The 21694-nt window shown below is 36.4% G+C and overlaps 1 protein-coding gene across 1 annotated transcript in view; it reads right to left on the minus strand.

Annotated features, from left to right (window-relative positions):
* Positions 1-5283: 5283 nt before the first annotated feature.
* LOC132554942 (fatty acid synthase-like) overlaps positions 5284-21694 on the minus strand; it is a 38156-nt gene continuing 21745 nt past the window's right edge. The window contains exons 26-33 of the mRNA XM_060219271.1: positions 21509-21557; positions 17566-17570; positions 17416-17521; positions 15764-15884; positions 15492-15590; positions 13569-13729; positions 11221-11426; positions 5284-5480 (exon numbers count right to left, since the gene is read on the minus strand). Of these exons, the coding sequence (XP_060075254.1) occupies positions 5284-5480; positions 11221-11426; positions 13569-13729; positions 15492-15590; positions 15764-15884; positions 17416-17521; positions 17566-17570; positions 21509-21557 (944 nt within the window). The remainder of the gene's footprint in view (positions 5481-11220; positions 11427-13568; positions 13730-15491; positions 15591-15763; positions 15885-17415; positions 17522-17565; positions 17571-21508; positions 21558-21694) is intronic.

Genomic DNA, 21694 nt, shown 5'->3' on the forward strand with positions numbered 1-21694 from the left:
TTTGTTACAGTACAATATGATTTGTAACAATACAATATGGTTTGTAACAGTACAATATGGTTTGTAACAGTACCACGTGACTTGTAACAGTACAATATGATTTGTAACAGTACAATATGGTTTGTAACAGTACAATATGATTTGTAACAGTACAATATGGTTTGTAACAGTACAATATGGTTTGTAACAGTACAATATGACTTGTAACAGTACAATATGATTTGTAACGGTACAATATGATTTGTAACAGTACAAAATGGTTTGTTACAGTACAATATAATTTGTAACAATATAATATGGTTTGTAACAGTACAATATGGTTTGTAACAGTACCACGTGACTTGTAACAGTACAATATGGTTTGTAACAGTACAATATGGTTTGTAACAGTACAATATGGTTTGTAACAGTACCACGTGACTTGTAACAGTACAATATGACTTGTAACAGTACAATATGACTTGTAACAGTACAATATGGTACAATATTTGTAACAGTACAATACAATATGGTTTGTGTACAATGACTTGTAACAGTACAATATGGTTTGTAACAGTACACAATATGGTTTGTACCACGTGACTTGTAACAATATGATTTGTAACAGTACAATATGGTTTGTAACAGTACCACGTGACTTGTAACAGTACAATATGATTTGTAACAGTACAATATGGTTTGTAACAGTACAATATGATTTGTAACAGTACAATATGGTTTGTAACAGTACAAAATGGTTACAAAATGGTTTGTTACAGTACAATATAATTTGTAACAATATAATATGGTTTGTAACAGTACAATATGGTTTGTAACAGTACAATATGGTTTGTAACAGTACAATACTTGTAACAGTACAATATGGTTTGTGTAATAATAATATGGTTTGTAACTTGTAACAGTACAATATGATTTGTAACAGTACAATATGGTTTGTAACAACAATATGATTTGTAAAGTACAATATGATGGTTTGTTGTACAATATGATTTGTAACAGTACAATATATGATTTGTAACAATGATTATGTTTGTAACAGTACAATATGGTTTGTACGTACAATATGACTTGTAACAGTACAATATGATTTGTAACAGTACAATATGGTTTGTAACAGTACAATATGATTTGTAACAGTACAATATGGTTTGTAACAGTACAATATGGTTTGTAACAGTACCACGTGACTTGTAACAGTACAATATGATTTGTAACAGTACAATATGATTTGTAACAGTACAATATGGTTTGTAACAGTACCACGTGACTTGTAACAGTACAATATGGTTTGTAACAGTACAATATGGTTTGTAACAGTAAAATATGGTTTGTAACAATACAATATGATTTGTAACAGTACAATATGGTTTGCAACAATACAATATGATTTGTAAAAATACAATATGATTTGTAACAATGATTTGTAACAGTACCATATGACTTGTAACAGTACCATATGACTAGTAACAGTACAATATGGTTTGTAACAGTACAATATGATTTGTATTAGCGATAAGTACAATAGAAAATGAAGGAATTTATTTTTAAAAAGTCAATCATAATCAAAACGATCCTTTGTTATTTTGTCTGACTTGATAAAAGAAAACGAAAACAGTCTGGGGTAACATGTGACCTACCTTAAGGCCTATTCCTCAAGCTTGACGAATACATGGCTGCCATTCCTATGTACAGATGGGTGTGTCCGACACCAGTAGAACTTGCATTATATTAAAACCTATCTGCAATCAATAGTAGTCTTATATCGCCACTAACGGCGGCTCAAATTCAAAACACTTTTGATTTCATTACCGGCTCATGACATCTCCATAGTAACGCTGGATTTTTATGGCGTATAGCTATGCCGTTAGTTTGAATTCTGACGATGTCAACTGTAACATGACATGTTTACTACAAAGCTTATGGTATATATAAGGACATTGTCGTGTTCACATTAGCATTTATGCTTGCAATTATCAAAATATGAAAGTCCATAGACATTATTGGTGAATTTATACATAAGCCTCAGGCGGAGCAAATCCACGTGGGAGACGGTAGCTGTGCGATATAACGAATGAAATTGCTGTGGCATTTCAATGTCTTCATTCTGAATTGACCTAAATGCTAGGGTGCTAATTCGCGCCATTGGGTGGTCGAATGGCGCAATGGTAACGCACTCACCTTTCACTTAGGCGCACGAAAAGGTGCAAATGTATGATGTCACCTGTCCGGGATTTCTATAACCTGCACGTAGCATTTGTTATCTTATAACAAATTAAAGGGCACGTTCCCAAATGAGAACAAGGTAAACAACAACGGAACCGACAGGAAAAATAACGAGCATCAAACACGTCTAACTTCATACAGCAAGAATAATAAAAGTAACGAGTACTTTGATGTTAACCTGGATTTTCTTTATGTTCTACTATTCTGCAATCATGTTCGGCGTGAAATAGAGTTTCTTGTAATCAGTCAAACGTACCGTTGAAAATGTCTATTGCATTACGACTCTGTCCTTATTCTCGCAGGTCTTTGTTATCGTAACTAATGATAAAATCACTTTGTGTGTTAATGAGAGTAGATGTTTATTCAGTGTGTACTGCTACATGCTTTCTATTTTAACTATGACGACCGTTAAACTTCCCCGTGATTACTGTCAACCTACATCTCTCGAAACACTGCGATATGAGTTTGTACAGACATCTTGTACTGAAATTGTGCTTTGCAACAGATACTTGAATATTGAATCACCTGCGACATGTAAACATGTATGCAGGGATGTTGCTATCCAAAAATGGAAAATTTACGTTAGGAATATTGGAATCCCCACGCGTTTCACACAGCTTAGTGGAAGCTGTCCTGCATGGTTTCGTTGTAAGCTAAGGTAACTGACTGACGAAGTCCGTCGTGTCCTCGATTTCCATTTCTGACGAGTGTATACGATGGACGTGGTCAATAAATTTCAATATGCGATAAACCGGCGAGGACTACCTAATAAAGACCGACTGTGTGTGTGCAAACATCTTATCTTATTATTCCGTAGTTCTGAACTGTTTGTCCTTCAACTCTTTGGTTCTTCAACGAGTGGAACTAGTCACTAGTACCATAGGTACTACTGAATAGTGTCATATGTTAGCAAGCAGCCTAACTGTAATGATAACCAAGGCAAATTGAGTATCACACACTAAAACGGAAAAGAAAATTGAAAGCCAACAGTTTGATGAAGGATTAAGAGTGACTAAACTTTGTATCTCAGAACTGAGCTTACTGAATTCCTAAATATGTAAACTTCGTGAAAGGGATTAATTGATGCACGTGCAGCACGTAAAGATATTCAAATTAGATTTCTTCTGTTAGATTCATCATTAAGACATACATGTATGACCTGATCATTTTCGTTTCCTTGTAACGACATATCCTCTCTAGTTTCACGTTAAGTTGTTTACATTAGTAAGGTGTGTCCTGAGCAATATAAACTGGGTGCACAAAGTATAATATAATTATTGAAGTAGATGATTCTGTATCTATCCAAAACAGAAAGCAGTAACTATTTGCTTGTATAATCCTACACAGATAGGGAGGTTTTACCAATGTAACACAGGACCAGTATTCCCAAATGGAGTCCCCATATTGTGCATGTTGTATTGATTGTGTAACTTGTACATGGGTGTGTAGTAAAACACCTTAAAGAGGATCATCACAATTCAACATTGGTGCTGTACATCAATAGTATAAAGCTTTAGATTAACAGTAACTGATCTTGAAATACTTGCTAAACCAGCTCACACAAACTGATGTGTATAGGAATAATAGTATTTACCGTTTTATTGCAAAGAACACTGCCAGAGGAATCAAGTTTTTAATTGCGTTTTACTTGACAAAATTGCATCCAGCTAGACCATCCATTTGAGACATGAGAAAATCTTATTGATTTGTGTGATCATACCTACTGTAGATAATGTCGGGTCCTTTGACAATTAAGTCTGATAAATTACATGACATTTATACATCATGTTTTCGACATAAAGTCACTTGTTTGTTTTGTATAAATGTGTAGTGATAACCATGATGTTGAATATCATTTTTCCTATCATGGCCTGTCGTAATTTGGTACATATGTTTCGACTAGAAGAAGAATGTTGACTTGTGGGTAGTAAAACATTGCAAAACAAGGTGACTAAATAGACAGATTGAAATACGGACAAATAGACAGATAAAAATCACCTTCCAAATGTTCATCAGTTTATATCTGTTAAATATACCTTACTTTAGGCTTGAAAACAATTTTTTGGTTTAACAATAACAAAGAAAGTTCAGAGATTTTTACAACATATTTTTAATGTATAACAAGTAACTTAAACACAAAATTATCAACAAATGTAAACAAAAGGTATATATATATATATATATAAAAAATCCGAAAAAGTATAGAAAGGTAGAAAATAGTCACAATATACAAATATATAACTGCATATCAATCTCATTTAAACAAATATATATATATTTGTATGTAGTATATGGTGTAATATATAAAGATGGTTACAGTTCTTTATGCCTGGAGACATCAGGAAGACGACACTCCCAAACAGTGGGTGGATATAAACACATTAATAATATTGCCATGTAATACATATAATTGACATTGCTATCTTCACATCAAACTTAAATACCATGAAATTACCTTTGATATCACATTCAATATTGAAAGTTATACGGAAAAATATCAGAATGGTAAAATCTGAAGTCTGATATTATCCGATATTATCTACGAGCATCACATATATATATGTATCGGACAATTTTATGCTGTTCATATATACATGCCTGAAATTTTCAAGGAGTTTATCGAGATTTTAAAATGAATGACATCTCATTGAGTATCTTCTCAATAAAAATTAGTGATCACTGCAATACTGTCTTGAAGAATGTTTATCAGACATAATATCAATATATCCTCCGTAGTTCATTAAACTTTCAAATTCAATAATGATATAAACCAATGTCACAGAGAAAAGTTCAGAACACATCTCAGGAACATTTCTGCTTCAGTTTCTAATTTCTGAAAAGCCTCACATTGCCCGACTCACACATTTATCAGCACTTGTTCCTGTCTTTGTCATATCCTTCAAAGAACCGTTATGTTTATTCGATGACTGGAAAGATGTCTGACAAAACAAATGCGATACTATCTTTATCTGTGATTTAAGGGCTCACTTTCTGGTACCACAACCAGAAAAGTTTAAAAGGTTACTATGGTACAACAGTTTTTGGTAGTGCTACATTATTTCACAATTTGGAGAGAATCTCTGTGATGTCCTTAGCTACAGTCGGAGCATTGATGCCACTGAGGAAACTTTCATGCGTGCCATCGTAGAACTTGATCTTGACCTTGCCAGTACACCAGTCATGGAGGTCATAATCCGGCGACAGATGACGAGTCAGGAACTGAGGATCTGACTTGATACGCAGTAGGTAAATGTTGCCTATCAATACAAAAAAATCTATAAATAGATGTTCTTTCACCGAAACAGGGGATATTAATTTGGGTTTGTCCGTCCGTCCGTCTGTCTGTCTGTCACACTTTCGCTTCCGTGTTCTAACTTCCCCAAATATCATCCAATTTCGGTGAAACTTGGTCATCAGATGCATCTTGGGGTCATTAAGACTGAGTTTGACTATCAGTGTCATCTGTTCATAATTATACATACTAATGAGGCATCCTTTGATTTCATTTGTCGGTTCATTTCTGTGCTCTAACTTCCCTAAATATAATCTGATTTAGATGCAGATGCATATTAGGGCACATAAGACTGAGTTAACACAACTGGTTATACATTTTAAATCTAAACATTGTGCTGTATATATATTGATATTTGAATGTAGGCCATTCTAATTGTTAATACTACTGATGTATAATTACAGGGAAAAATCCACTTATGTCCACATCATAACTAGGAAGAACTCTACATGATGTATTGTTGGTATTTTTACTCTGCAATTTTCAACACTGCTACACCTTGAAACACAAGATTTAAACCTGTACTTTTCTGTTATCTGATGCCAAGATCTGAATGAACAAAACCATAGGTTTCTGTATTGCATTTATTGCATTTAATGCATTTAATACGTACTGACAAGGATTTGGTGATTATCATCCATATTATAATCCAAAATGGCAGCCAAACTTTTCCTTCTTGCAAATAATTTTCAATAATTATTCCAGGGATAAGCCCAACCCCGCACTTTTGGCCATTTTTAGTGCATTAGCAATCTTGTGCCGGGTAAAATTTTATATATATTATTACAAAAATAGCTCTATTAATAAAAGGTACTGTACAAATACAACAAGATGATATCTATATGACAAATGCCTGAGTTCCTTGCAAACTAGCTGATCAGATGTAGAATTTGATGTTAACATATTACTCGGTAAATATGTAAAAAAAAAAGTCTTCAGAGGATCTCAAGATTTAACATTGAATCGAAATGTGACAGGATGGTGCAGCCAAACTGTTCATATAAACACCCCCTTCCATCCATCTAAGGATGCTTTTAAACAAATTTCAACAACATTTTGCCATCCCTTCAAAGTACAGAATATTTAAAATAAAATGTATCCTCAATTAGCCCCTGCCCCTCAGGCTCCAGGGGAGCACGACCAATCTCAGACAAAATTTCTTCCCCTTTCCCCAAAGATGCTTCTGACTAAATTTGGATAAAATCCTATTATTCTTACAGAAGAAGAATTTTAAGGAATATGTTTTATTTTCCATTGATGAAATATAGATTCCCCTTCCCCCAAGGATGCTAGTTATTAAATTTGGACTAGTACCTGTCATTCCTACAATAGGAGATCTCTAGACATGATATAGATTATTTAGATAACGATAACATCATAACAGTATCACTCTTCCAAACACAATGGAATCCAACTACCATTTTATAGAACTTGATCATAAGCCTAAAAAAAAAATAAAGAAATCAGTTGATGGAGGGAATCTCTGGACAAGATTAACATTATGAAAACAACAAGGAGGAGGTAACTCTTCAAAATACAGGTAAATCAAACTGGCATTCAAGAAAGCACCTCTTCACGGAGTGGTGAATAAGCCTACCAAGTTTAAAAGACCTCAGTCAGAAACTGTTGGAAGATGATCTGCGGACAAGTAAGAGTCAACAACAGACAGACAAGCGATACCATAATACTTCCCATCAAAATCATTGACAGACCTATCAAAATTTCCCACATCCAGGATGATGCAGACAGACAAAACAGATCAATAGTACAAGGTTAATATTACAATGTAACACTAGACACAGAAGTGCTTACCAACCTCTAAGTAAGGATTTGAGAGGTACAGACATAGCTGAAGAGCAATGAAAATCTCACAATATAGCTATTGCAGCATTGATTTCAAGTGAAAGTCATGTGATCGCTCACTAATGTACTACACAAAGTTACATGTAATTTCCGGAGAAATCTGACACTGAAGACCAAATTATATACGTGGATGTTCTCTACAAATAGACTTGTCTTTACTGAATCAGGATCAAAGAAAATTGAGCTATGATGAGGCCTTGATGTACAAAAATAATCACAAATAAAGACCTTTATTTCCTGACCTTTCGTCAGCAGGCTCATTGGATAGGTGTCCCTCTGTCCTAGCCATTCAGCAAAAAAAGAATTTAATAATGGACACCAAAGTTATTTGACAGTTTTGCAATTAGTGACTCCTTCATAGCACAGGGACTCAACAGTTTGTACGTGTGTGTAATATTCCCGATCAAGATCATCTGGGTTACAAGTTATCTGGACTGATCAACTCACCAACCTCACTAGAATTTATTTATTTTTGCCTGTTAAAAATGTCCGTATGCTTTAATTAGTTGTTTTCAGAATGTATTGTATTTGTAGTCTCTACTGTATTTATAAATGTATTTTATTGCCTAATTGTGTATATTTTTATGAATAATTGTATATGCAATACAAGAGAGCCCAGAGGAATCTTGGCGCCCACCATTGTTTGATCTTTATTTGGTCTTTGAAAGTTGGATCTTTCCCCTTCTTTTCTCTGTTTTCGCTCTTTATGATAAGACATTCCTTTGTAGAAATTGTAATGATAATCTTTACCTGCCAAATCCAAAATAGCCATCTGAAACCAATTTCATTTCTTCTGACCAGTCCCAAAATCAAATGGGCACAAGTGGATACCAAAGGGAACACATGTATGAAATATGAGAGATATCCATTCAGTACTTCTTAAGAAATTGGGATAACTATCTTAACTAAGCAAAACCCAAGATGGCTGTCTGTCAGCCGTTTTCTTTTTCTGATCAGTCCTAAATACAAACTGGCACAACAAGGGTTCAAGGGGAACCTATACATGAAATTTGGGAAAAATCTATACAGTTCTTATTAAGAAATTGTGATAACAAACTTTCGCAGTCAAAATCCAAGATGGCTGCTTGTTGGCCAATTTGTTTTTTCTGATCAAGTACCAAAATCAAACAGGCTCAACTAGGGATCAAGGGAGACACACACATGAAATTGGAGAAAGATCTATGCTGTCGTTCTCAAGAAATATGATAACAAACTTTCAAAGTTAAAATCTAAGAGGGCCGTCTGTCAGACATTTTGTTTTTCTGATCAGTCCCAAAATCTATCGGGCACAACTAAGGGCCAATTGAAGAAAGATCCATCACATACTTCTGAAGAAATAGCGATAACAAAAATTGTTAACGGATGGACCACGGACCAGGGACCATGGATGCAGGGCAAGTTGAATAGCCCACCATCTACCAAAGTGAAAGTCGTTCTTATTCACGGAAGTCATAAGTGTTGGGTCCCTATGCTTTGATTCTGTGACCTGAAAGACCTCTGGTGAAATTTTATTACTGTATAAACCAGCATGATGTGCGCACCTACGTAATGTGTGCAGGTAATATTTGGGGCCGAAAAAAATACTTCTACTAGCATAATGTGCGCACCCCGAAATTCTGTCAAAATCGATCTCCGGGAGCCGAAATTGATCTCCGGGAGCCGAAATCAATCTCCAAATGTTCAGCTAACACTTAAGACTAACGATATAAACTCTAAAATTTGAAAGTATTGTCTTCAAAATTTGTTTTCATCTCATTTACTGACTTTTAATGTAACTTTCCGTGTAATTATAGCCTAATGTTTGTGCATCTTCTTGATTGTTTTCTTTGACTTCAGACACATCTCGCTGTTATTCACTTACCTATTTAATTATCCTTTATTCATCTGATGTACCCAAGCACTTGTCTTAATATTAGCCCTTATTAACAGTGTTCAGTGTTAAAATCACTGATACAAATCATTATTTTCCTATTAATGACCAAACCATGTAAATACGATCTCTGCGATCTAATTTTCTTTCATGTCTTGCTGTAACATTGAGCGTGCGCCAGCTGATATAAATTGTGGCCCCAACTATGTATATGTAAGCAATCAGTATACAGAGTATGGAATGGAATCACACAGAATGTGTATTGTCAAAAAAGAGGAGCAGCGTTTTGTTTCACATTTTGATAAGATAATCGCGTTAAGACTATTCCCTCTGAATCATTGAACAATATAAGGTTTGTCAGCATCAATAAGATCAATATTGATAAATAATGGATCAAATCCATAGTCCGATGATCAATCCTTACTTTATATACCAATATGTCAACGCTAACACACATGAAAACAGATATATGCTCTTCTTCATCATGATATCAGACATGAAGGAAAATAAAATGAAACCTGACAATTTCTTAACAGTTGAACATGTAAGTGTTTCAAAAGATAAGCAAATTATAATTGACATATTTTTTAATGTCCCAAACAGACCACTGTCTTTGTCGATCATTTTTTCATAAATGAAACTTTTTGTTTCAATTTTGAGTACCAGATAATCCCGACAAACAATGATGGAAGCCCCACAGAATATTCAATTTTTCCATGAAAAAAAACCTATGAAAATCCTATAGCTACGTAAGTGCACATACACAACTTTGGACATTTATTTTCTCAAAAACTGCACAAATTACATAGGTTTTTACATTAATAACACTGGGCCCATTGTCCTTCAATACTTCATAGTTCTGCATTTCAGTGATACATACAAAGTTTAAATGAAAGAAAATATGAAATGTCTGGACTGTTCTTTCCATTCCACAAATATAATTCCAAAACTAATATTCAAATTTCTATACTGGTGAGCACAAGTAACACCACAACATTTCCATGTACAGGCTTACCATCAAATCTCACCTCATGGTGAGGCCTGATGTTGTAAATATATACTGGTCACATCTCCAGGAATGGTGTTGTATACACAGACTTACCATCAAATCTCACCTCATGGTGAGGCCTGATGTTGTAAATATATACTGGTCACATCTCCAGGAATGGTGTTGTATACACAGACTTACCATCAAATCTCCGGTTATGGTGAGGCCTGATGTTGTAAATATATACTGGTCACATCTCCAGGAATGGTGTTGTATACACAGACTTACCATCAAATCTCACCTCATGGTGAGGCCTGATGTTGTAAATATATACTGGTCACATCTCCAGGAATGGTGTTGTATACACAGACTTACCATCAAATCTCACCTCATGGTGAGGCCTGATGTTGTAAATATATACTGGTCACATCTCCAGGAATGGTGTTGTATATACAGACTTACCATCAAATCTCCGGTTATGGTGAGGCCTGAAGTTGTAAATATATACTAGTCACATCTCCAGGAATGGTGTTGTATACACAGACTTACCATCAAATCTCCGGTTATGGTGAGGCCTGATGTTGTAAATATATACTGGTCACATCTCCAGGAATGGTGTTGTATACACAGACTTACCATCAAATCTCACCTCATGGTGAGGCCTGATGTTGTAAATATAGACTGTTCCTATCTCCAGGAATGGTGTTGTATACACAGACTTACCATCAAATCTCCGGTTATGGTGAGGCCTGATGTTGTAAATATAGACTGTTCCTATCTCCAGGAATGGTGTTGTATACACAGACTTACCATCAAATCTCCGGTTATGGTGAGGCCTGATGTTGTAAATATATACTGGTCACATCTCCAGGAATGGTGTTGTATACACAGACTTACCATCAAATCTCCGGTTATGGTGAGGCCTGATGTTGTAAACATATACTGGTCACATCTCCAGGAATGGTGTTGTATACACAGACTTACCATCAAATCTCCGGTTATGGTGAGGCCTGAAGTTGTATACCATCTGTATGGACTTGATGTGATCTCCGGCTGCCTCAATCCTCTTCAGACGCACCAACTCCTTAGCAGCATCTGCCATTCCATACTTAGGTTGGTCTTCTGGCTCCTTCAACTTCTTCAAAATCTTATGCTTAGCTGTAAGCCACTTTGTGTGCCTCGGACTGGTGCTGTTTGGGAAAAAGTGTTTATACCAACAAGGCATCACAAACGATTCAAATCTGCTCACAGTCCTTTCCACTTTGACTTAAGCACAATAAAGAAGATGGTTAATTGTCTGAACTTTTGCTAATTCTCCCAAGGAATGAAGCAGCTTAAGTGCTGATAAAGGGTGTAATTGATTGATCTAAACACCCCACAAAATAGTGACTTTGACCTTGACCCTTCAACCCTTTACCTTAAAATTATTATAGATATTATGGTCCCTTGTAAGTGTATGAAGATTGATCAAAATCTGTTCAGAAATGAAGGCACTTGAGTGCTAACAAGAATATTTTTCTTAAAGATTTACAGTGACCTTGACTTTATACAAACCTGAAACTCAAACTTGTCAAGAGATTTTATGATCTTTATAAGTGCAAGATGTTTGATCAAAATCTCTAAAGGGATGAAGCCACGAGAATGCTATTATGTACCTATGAAAACATCCCTAAATCCCCTATGACATTCATTGCAAGGGGATGACTACAGTGGCTGTAGTAGATAAAAAAATGCTCAAGTGTACAATGAAAAAGGAATTCTTTGAAAGTAATCTCTATTGCCATTCTTGTTTGAGTTACTTTGAAAATAAGCAAGAGGCCCAATGGGCCTGCAGCCCTCACCTGGTGTATATATATACACCAGCAAATCTGACCCCTGTGACTTTGAATACGAGTCAAGGTCATTTCTTTTTGCAAAATTTGTTGAGCTGCATCCTGGGAACATACCATCCAAATATCTTGCCTCTAGACCTTTAAGTTAATGAGAAGTTGTTTAAATGTGTTAACAAATTTGATACCTGTGATCTTGAATATAGGTCAAGGTCATTTCTTTTCACAAACTTTGTTTGGCTGCATTCTAGGAACATACCACCCAAATATCCTGTACCTAGGCCTTTTTGTTCTTGAGAAGAGGTCATTCAAAGTTTTTAAGAAATCTGACCCCAGTGACTTTAGATATACGTCAAGGTAATTTATCTTGGCAAACTTTGATAGGCTTCATCAAAGAAAATACCAGCCAACTATAAAAACATTTGGTCCATTGGTTATTGAGAAGAAGTTGTTTGAAGAAAGGGATCTTGGCACCAACCACTGTCTAGTCTATATAGTTTCTCTAAAAGTTGGTTCTTTCCCCTACTTTTCTCTTCTTTCCTCTGTTTTTGATCTTGATTGTAAGAAATTTGAAAATTGAGAAATAGTGATAATAATCTTTAACTGCCAAATCCAAGAGAGCCATCTGTTTGTACTTTTTGAATCTCATCAGTCCAAATAAGCACAACTAGGGATCAAGAGGGAACCTAAATACGAAATTTAAGATCCATTCAGTAATCCTGATAAATAGCAATAACAAACTTTTACTGCCAAAATCCAAGATGGCAACCTGTTAGCCATTTTGTTTTTCTGATCAGTTCCAAAACTGATGGGACGTAACAAGGGACAAAGGAAAAACTACTTATGAAATATGTAAAAGTATCATCCAGCACTACTCAAGAAAGAGCAATAAAAAAGGATTGTTGATGGACAGGTAAATGAATGGACTGACCATACACCACAGACATCTGAACATTTATATAGCCTGATGATGGGTTAAAAATATAAACAGGAAAAAAATCATTACCTTAGGACAAAAATCTATATTATGTTGTTTAAAATTCTGATTGACAGTTGACAAGGAAAATAGAAGGGCAACAACTCTTTAAAATGATTGGCAAGGTGTACTACATAAGAGAGTTTCACCTAAAATATCTCATGAATATGTATGAAATTCTTATGAGGAATCAGGTGCCATCTACTCATAGTAGGTATCAAGGTGACTCCACTAAAAAAATCATGTAAGAGTTAGTGCTGATTATCAAAATTAAACAAAAGGCAATAACTCCAATAAGGAACAAACTTCTTTAAGAGACAAGGAATATTCTCTAACAAAATTGGAAGAGGATAATATGGTCACAAAAAATGTCATACGTATGGACGTATGGCTAGTGACTAATGAAAAAAAAATTCAATCCCTTCCAATATTGTTAGAGTGACATTACTTGTACAATGTAAATTATGTTACAAAAAGTGGATGTTTCAGAGAAATATCATAACTGGGCCTTATACAGAGTTACCTACCCTATATCAACATTTCCAAACGTAACATCTACAGCCATATCAATGCGTGCTTGCTTGGTTGGTAGATTTGCCAGAATATTTTTAATGAGACCTGGGTTCTCTATTCGTTTAAACATGTACATGTAACTCATCAGACTGCCCACCTCAAACAATGTTGATATCTACAACAGAAAGCCAAGAACATAAGATAACCCACCCCAGGCTGCCCACTTCAAACATTGTTGATATCTACAACAGAAAGCCTAAAACATAAGATAACCCACCCCAGGCTGCCCACTTCAAACATTGTTGATATCTACAACAGAAAGCCTAAAACATAAGATAACCCACCCCAGGCTGCCCACTTCAAACATTGTTGATATCTACAACAGAAAGCCTAAAACATAAGATAACCCACCCCAGGCTGCCCACTTCAAACATTGTTGATATCTACAACAGAAAGCCTAAAACATAAGATAACCCACCCCAGGCTGCCCACTTCAAACATTGTTGATTTCTACAACAGAAAGCCTAAAACATAAGATAACCCACCCCAGGCTGCCCACTTCAAACAATGTTGATATCTACAACAGAAAGCCAAGAACATAAGATAACCCACCCCAGGCTGCCCACTTCAAACATTGTTGATATCTACAACAGAAAGCCTAAAACATAAGATAACCCACCCCAGGCTGCCCACTTCAAACAATGTTGATATCTACAACAGAAAGCCAAGAACATAAGATAACCCACCCCAGGCTGCCCACTTCAAACATTGCTGATTTCTACAACAGAAAGCCCAGAACATTTGATTTCACATAAACTATGAAAAGACTGAAAACAAAACCGCTCCATAACTAAAGGTATTACTAGACCACTTCATTTATGTAGGTAGAAAGTTTTGTGAAATTAGCTTGAACGGTTTAGGAGATATGCTCCAAAATCACCTCTGAATAAATGTACAGACAAACGGACCCAGTTTGATAATCAAAACCTGTGCAGGTGTTGAGATAGATATACCCCCAACCCCTGATCTTGTTACAGTTAACTACATTTGTTATGGGGTTGGATTCTTGAGATATCTTGAACAAAGTGATTACTATTTAGCCCCAGTTCCTTCAGCTAAGCTGGAGTATAATTTAACTCTAAACAACCCAGTTATCTCTAGTTGTATTCAGAATTTTGTCAATCAAGATCTACACACTTGTCACCTCTGCTATCTAACTGATTTTGTTAGCATTATCAACTCAATTTAACAAACCAAATCTAATCTCTCTTTACAAGGTATTTAATCATCTGCCGTGTCCTGGCCACTGCAAATGATGATCTGCCTTGACCTGGGACCTTAAATGCAGGAACTATGACCTGTCTTGATAATTTGTGTAGCATTGGACATGCTAGGTAATGTTTTTTGCTGCCTTTGTTTGCTCAGACTCTTTGACCTTATCTGATATTTATTGCTCCTACCTAACCTTACCTGATCATTCCCCATTCCCTTTGACTTTACCTCACCATGTGTTGTATTTTGACCTCAGCTGATCATTTTTGTTGCCCCTTCACCACACCTGTAATTGTTTGTTAAATGTTCATACTTGAACTTTTTGCTTTGTTCTCACCTGGTCATATCATTTCCCCTTAACCTCACCTGATCTTGCATTTTCACCTTTTTCTTCACCTGATCATTCGTTTTCCCCTTGCCCTTACCTACTCATATGTTTTCCACTTTGACCTCACCTGATCATTTGTTTTCCCATTTGACCTCACCTGATCTTGCATTTTCCCCTTTGACCTCACCTGATCATCTGTTTTCCCCTTTGACCTCACCTGATCATTTGTTTACTCCTTTGACCTCACCTGATCATCTGTTTCCCCCTTTGACCTCATCTGATCATCAGTGTTCCCCTTTGACCACACCTGATCATCAGTTTTCCACTTTGACCTCACCTGATCATCTGTTTTCCCCTTTGACCTCATCTGTTCATTGTCCTGCATCTGACTCTGAAGAAGATTTGGGGCTCCATCCAGCAGTATCAGATCAGCTACCTGTGCAAAAATATGTTAAACACATTTACTTTCTGGAAGAATTTCGGTATGTGTCAACTTCAGTCAATGGATTTTGGCCACAATTAAAACCCAGGCAGATTGATTCCGATGTATGGTTCATGATGAGATTACATTATGGTATATAATTTACGAGAGCCAAAAAAGTAAAATACCTTTCTACCAGAAGTCTGAATCTGTATGGCCATCTCTATGGCAACAATAGCTCCAAAGGAGTATCCAATGATGTAATGATCATTCCTCACATCCATCATCTGAATTGCGTTCAGGTAGTAGCTGTAAAGGTAAACGATTCAGGTAGTACTGATAGCACCGATAAGTAAGGGTCACAGAGGGACTTAGCACTTATACCTCTACCTTATTCACTCCATATATGAACATTAGTCCTTTGCTTAAGTTCAAGAACTAAAACACACCTGCAGAACTAACACACATCTCCACTCAGGACTTGCTGAGTAAATCCAGTAAGAAGAGGGAAGAGCTGAATCATTACCATACACATTGAAAATGTGCACAAAACACAAGAGGTGGGCAGATCGGCATGATATAGAATAAGCATATGACATGATATCCTACCAGTTCAGTGTCTTTGGTTACACTTTACATTTGGCTTCCTTTCCATCAAACAGACAACTGGGGCGTGCCTATATATATAATTTTTGTTATGAAAATATCTTCTTATAGAAGATATAAACAGTTTAATATCTAAACTAAATGACTGAATCTAACTTTTAACAGTGAACATATAAAAACAGAAGAAAGTTGCATTTCAAAATGTGGTAAAATATTCTATGGAATATTACTTTAAAGCTATGCCAGACAAGAGATGACCTACCACTTTAATCTTTTGTGATAATATAACCATTTAAGATTTTTAGCATTCGTCTTATACCTTTTAGTTCGTCTGATGTCATTTCCTTTGAATCATTGGGTCTCTCACCGGTTGATGGCCCTAATGATCGTTTATGTGTTGATATGCCATTAAGATTGTTAAAATAACAATAATAACAACAAACAAGAGAGATGATAAATACTATGTGACAGCATAAAGTCACATGCTCTTCAGAGGCTATTGAGGTTAAAACAAGAATATGTATTGTTATATGAACTGTAAGCCAAAGATTAACCAAAAAAGTGATCTTTAAAAATCTGGAAAAGCAAATGTGACAGAGGTCATTTTTCATCTCAATGCCTCCGCTAGGAGTCGAACTCGGGACCCCTGGCTTACTAGTCTGACACTCAACCAATAGAGCTAAAGAGAAGTTCTCTCTAGCCGAGGGGTATATTGCGGCTAGTATTTTACCAACAAAAACTCTACTAAACATAAAGCAAATTTTTAAAGCTTGTTAAATGATTATTTTAGATTGAATTTTATTTTCTATTTAAGATATTGTAAAATTATGTATTTTTGTGCGACTTGAATTTGTGGTTTTCCAAAATGCTTTTTTCTTTGGCACTTTGCCTTGGTGGTAAAATCTTGCCCAACCAAATCTGCTAGTAATGTCAATTTTCATTCATTCTTTATTTTCTGGACAAATGAATTCATGGATATGAAGTACCCACAAATTAAACGAAAATAAATCACCCACAAATATTATGATTTTACCATAAGCAGAACTGAGTTTTTGTTTTTTTTTTGTTTTGTTATTTTGGTTTTTTTATAAAAGGGGGGAAAAAAGAGGCTTTTAATGAGCACTAATACATATCCATGTAAAATGTAAATACCTATAGGATAATTAACTGTGCGATGTGAGAATCAATTACAAAAGACAAACTTTTAACAAAAACGGAAGTGAGAATTGATTACCTTGCAACACTGTGGATGGAATCCCTAGGTGTAGTGCTGGTTCTTTGAATACCATAAACTGGCATCATCAAATTCTCACCCAACTTTTGTAGCAGGGTAAGTTTGCCTGTTTAACACAGAATAAACACATATTGGATAGGAACTCCCTACTTATCCTGTATAAAATAAATAAATCCATGAATAAGAAAGGTAGCAGCTTTAATGAAATTATTTCATTTTATTATCATTAACTTTTAACATATTATTTATTTCTAAATTATTAAGGCCCACAAAAACAGACGTAGACTTTTGCGTTGTGATGTTATGGCATAAATCTGCACTAAATCTGTAGTTGAACTCCTCAGTGGTAACTATGGTGACTGCCTTCAGTAACAAAAACAAATGACTCTTCAGGTGTACACTATTGGACTGCCTTCAGAGACACTAAAAACTGCCTTCAGTGACTTATAAGTTGTCCTTCAGTAACACTATTGACTGCCTTCAGTAACAGTATTGACAGCCTTCAGTAACACTAATGACTACCTTCAGTAACACTACTGACTGCCATCAGTAACACTAATAACTACCTTCAGTAACACTACTGACTGCCTTCAGTAACACTACTGACTGCCTTCAGTAACACTACTGACTGCCTTCAGTAACAGTATTGACTGCCTTCAGTAACACTATTGACTGCCTTCAGTAACACTATCAGACTGCCTTCAGTAACACTACTGACTACCTTCAGTAACACTACTGACTGCCTTCAGTAACACAATTAGACTGCCTTCAGTAACACTAATGACTACCTTCAGTAACACTATTAGACTGTCTTCAGTAACACTAATAACTACCTTCAGTGACGCTATTGGACTACCTTCAGTAACACTATTGACTGCCTTCAGTAACACTATTGACTGCCTTCAGTAACACTATTAGACTGCCTTCAGTAACACTAATGACTGCCTTCAGTAACACTATTGACTGCCTTCAGTAACACTATTGACTACCTTCAGTAACACTATTGACTGCCTTCAGTAACACTATTGACTGCCTTCAGTAACACTATTGACTACCTTCAGTAACACTATTGACTGCCTTCAGTAACACTATTGACTGCCTTCAGTAACACTATTGACTGCCTTCAGTAACACTACTGACTGCCTTCAGTAACACTATTGACTGCCTTCAGTAACACTATTGACTGCCTTCAGTAACACTATTGACTGCCTTCAGTAACACTATTGACTGCCTTCAGTAACACTAATGACTGCCTTCAGTAACACTATTGACTACCTTCAGTAACACTATTGACTGCCTTCAGTAACACTATTAGACTGCCTTCAGTGACACAATTAGACTGCCTTCAGTGACACAATTAGACTGCCTTCAGTAACACTATTGACTGCCTTCAGTAACACTATTAGACTGCCTTCAGTGACACTATTGACTGCCTTCAGTAACACTATTGACTGCCTTCAGTAACACTACTGACTGCCTTCAGTAACACTATAAGACTGCCTTCAGTAACACTACTGACTGCCTTCAGTAACACTACACTATTAGACTGCCTTCAGTAACACTATTAGACTGCCTTCAGTAACACTATTGACTGCCTTCAGTAACACTATTGACTGCCTTCAGTAACACTATTGACTGCCTTCAGTAACACTACTGACTGCCTTCAGTAACACTACAATTAGACTGCCTTCAGTAACACTGACTGCCTTCAGTAACACTATTAGACTGCCTTCAGTAACACTATTGACTGCCTTCAGTAACACTATTAGACTGCCTTCAGTAACACTACTGACTGCCTTCAGTAACACTATTGACTGCCTTCAGTAACACTATTAGACTGCCTTCAGTGACACTATTGAGACTACCTTCAGTGACACTATTGACTGCCTTCAGTGACACTATTGACTGCCTTCAGTAACACTATAAGACTGCCTTCAGTAACACTATTAGACTGTCATCAGTAACACTACTGACTGCCTTCAGTAACACTATCAGACTGCCTTCAGTAACACTACTGACTACCTTCAGTAACACTACTGACTGCCTTCAGTAACACTAATGACTGCCTTCAGTGACACTATTAGACTGACTTCAGTAACACTATTGACTGCCTTCAGTAACACTATTGACTGCCTTCAGTAACACTATTGACTGCCTTCAGTAACAGTATTGACTGCCTTCAGTAACACTATTGACTGCCTTCAGTAACAGTATTGACTGCCTTCAGTAACACTATTGACTGCCTTCAGTAACACTATTAGACTGCCTTCAGTAACACTACTGACTGCCTTCAGTAACACTATTAGACTGCCTACAGTAACACTAATAACTACCTTCAGTAACACTATTGACTACCTTCAGTAACACTATTAGACTGCCTTCAGTAACACTATTGACTGCCTTCAGTAACACTATAAGACTGCCTTCAGTAACACTATTGACTGCCTTCAGTAACACTATAAGACTGCCTTCAGTAACACTATTGACTACCTTCAGTAACACTATTGACTGCCTTCAGTAACACTATTAGACTGCCTTCAGTAACACTACTGACTGCCTTCAGTAACACTATTGACTGCCTTCAGTAACACTATTAGACTGCCTTCAGTAACACTAACACTATTGACTGCCTTCAGTAACACTATTGACTGCCTTCAGTAACACTATAAGACTGCCTTCAGTAACACTACTGACTGCCTTCAGTAACACTATTAGACTGCCTTCAGTAACACTATTAGACTGCCTTCAGTAACACTATTAGACTGCCTTCAGTAACACTACTGACTGCCTTCAGTAACACTATTGACTGCCTTCAGTAACACTATTGACTGCCTTCAGTAACACTATAAGACTGCCTTCAGTAACACTATTGACTGCCTTCAGTAACACTATTAGACTGCCTTCAGTGACACAATTAGACTGCCTTCAGTAACACTATTAGACTGCCTTCAGTGACACAATTAGACTGCCTTCAGTAACACTATTGACTGCCTTCAGTAACACTATAAGACTGCCTTCAGTAACACTACTGACTGCCTTCAGTAACACTATAAGACTGCCTTCAGTAACACTACTGACTGCCTTCAGTAACACTAATGACTGCCTTCAGTAACACTATTGACTGCCTTCAGTAACACTATTGACTGCCTTCAGTAACACTATTTGACTGCCTTCAGTAACACTATTGACTGCCTTCAGTAACACTATTGACTGCCTTCAGTAACACTATTGACTGCCTTCAGTAACACTATTGACTGCCTTCAGTAACACTACTGACTGCCTTCAGTAACACTACTGACTGCCTTCAGTAACACTATAAGACTGCCTTCAGTAACACTACTGACTGCCTTCAGTATTGACTACCTTCAGTAACACTATTGACTGCCTTCAGTAACACTACTGACTGCCTTCAGTAACACTATTAGACTGCCTTCAGTAACACTATTAGACTGCCTTCAGTGACACAATTAGACTGCCTTCAGTAACACTATTGACTGCCTTCAGTAACACTATTAGACTGCCTTCAGTAACACTACTGACTGCCTTCAGTAACACTATTGACTGCCTTCAGTAACACTATTATTGACTGCCTTCAGTAACACTATTGACTGCCTTCAGTAACACTATTGACTGCCTTCAGTAACACTATTGACTGCCTTCAGTAACACTATTAGACTGCCTTCAGTAACACTATTGACTACCTTCAGTAACACTATTGACTGCCTTCAGTAACACTACTGACTGCCTTCAGTAACACTATTGACTGCCTTCAGTAACACTATTGACTGCCTTCAGTAACAGTATTGACTGCCTTCAGAAACAGTATTGACTGCCTTCAGTAACACTATTGACTGCCTTCAGTAACACTATTGACTGCCTTCAGTAACACTATTGACTGCCTTCAGTGACACTATTAGACTACCTTCAGTAACACTATTGACTGCCTTCAGTAACACTATTAGACTGCCTTCAGTACACTATTGACTGCCTTCTCATCAACATCTTCAGTAACACTCTTTTCCATTAGACTTTAACTGCCTTCTGTCACTCCACACTCTTTTCCATTAGAACTTTAAAGGCCTCTGTATATCACTGGATCATCTTTCCATTTTGAGCGACCAGAGGCAGTATATCATCCAATTCTGAAGGTCAAAAGATCACTTAATCAAAACACTAGAAAATGTCCATAAGCCATTAATACCCCTGCTACTGTGCAAACCAGAATCTGATCAGGTGTAGAACTTGATGTTATAAGGTAAATTTGTACCATGCATGTTGA

The sequence above is a fragment of the Ylistrum balloti genome, unplaced genomic scaffold (assembly GCF_031769215.1).
Source record: "Ylistrum balloti isolate Yb309-2 unplaced genomic scaffold, AGI_CSIRO_Ybal_v1 Utg370450, whole genome shotgun sequence".
In the NCBI taxonomy this organism is placed as follows: domain Eukaryota; kingdom Metazoa; phylum Mollusca; class Bivalvia; order Pectinida; family Pectinidae; genus Ylistrum; species Ylistrum balloti.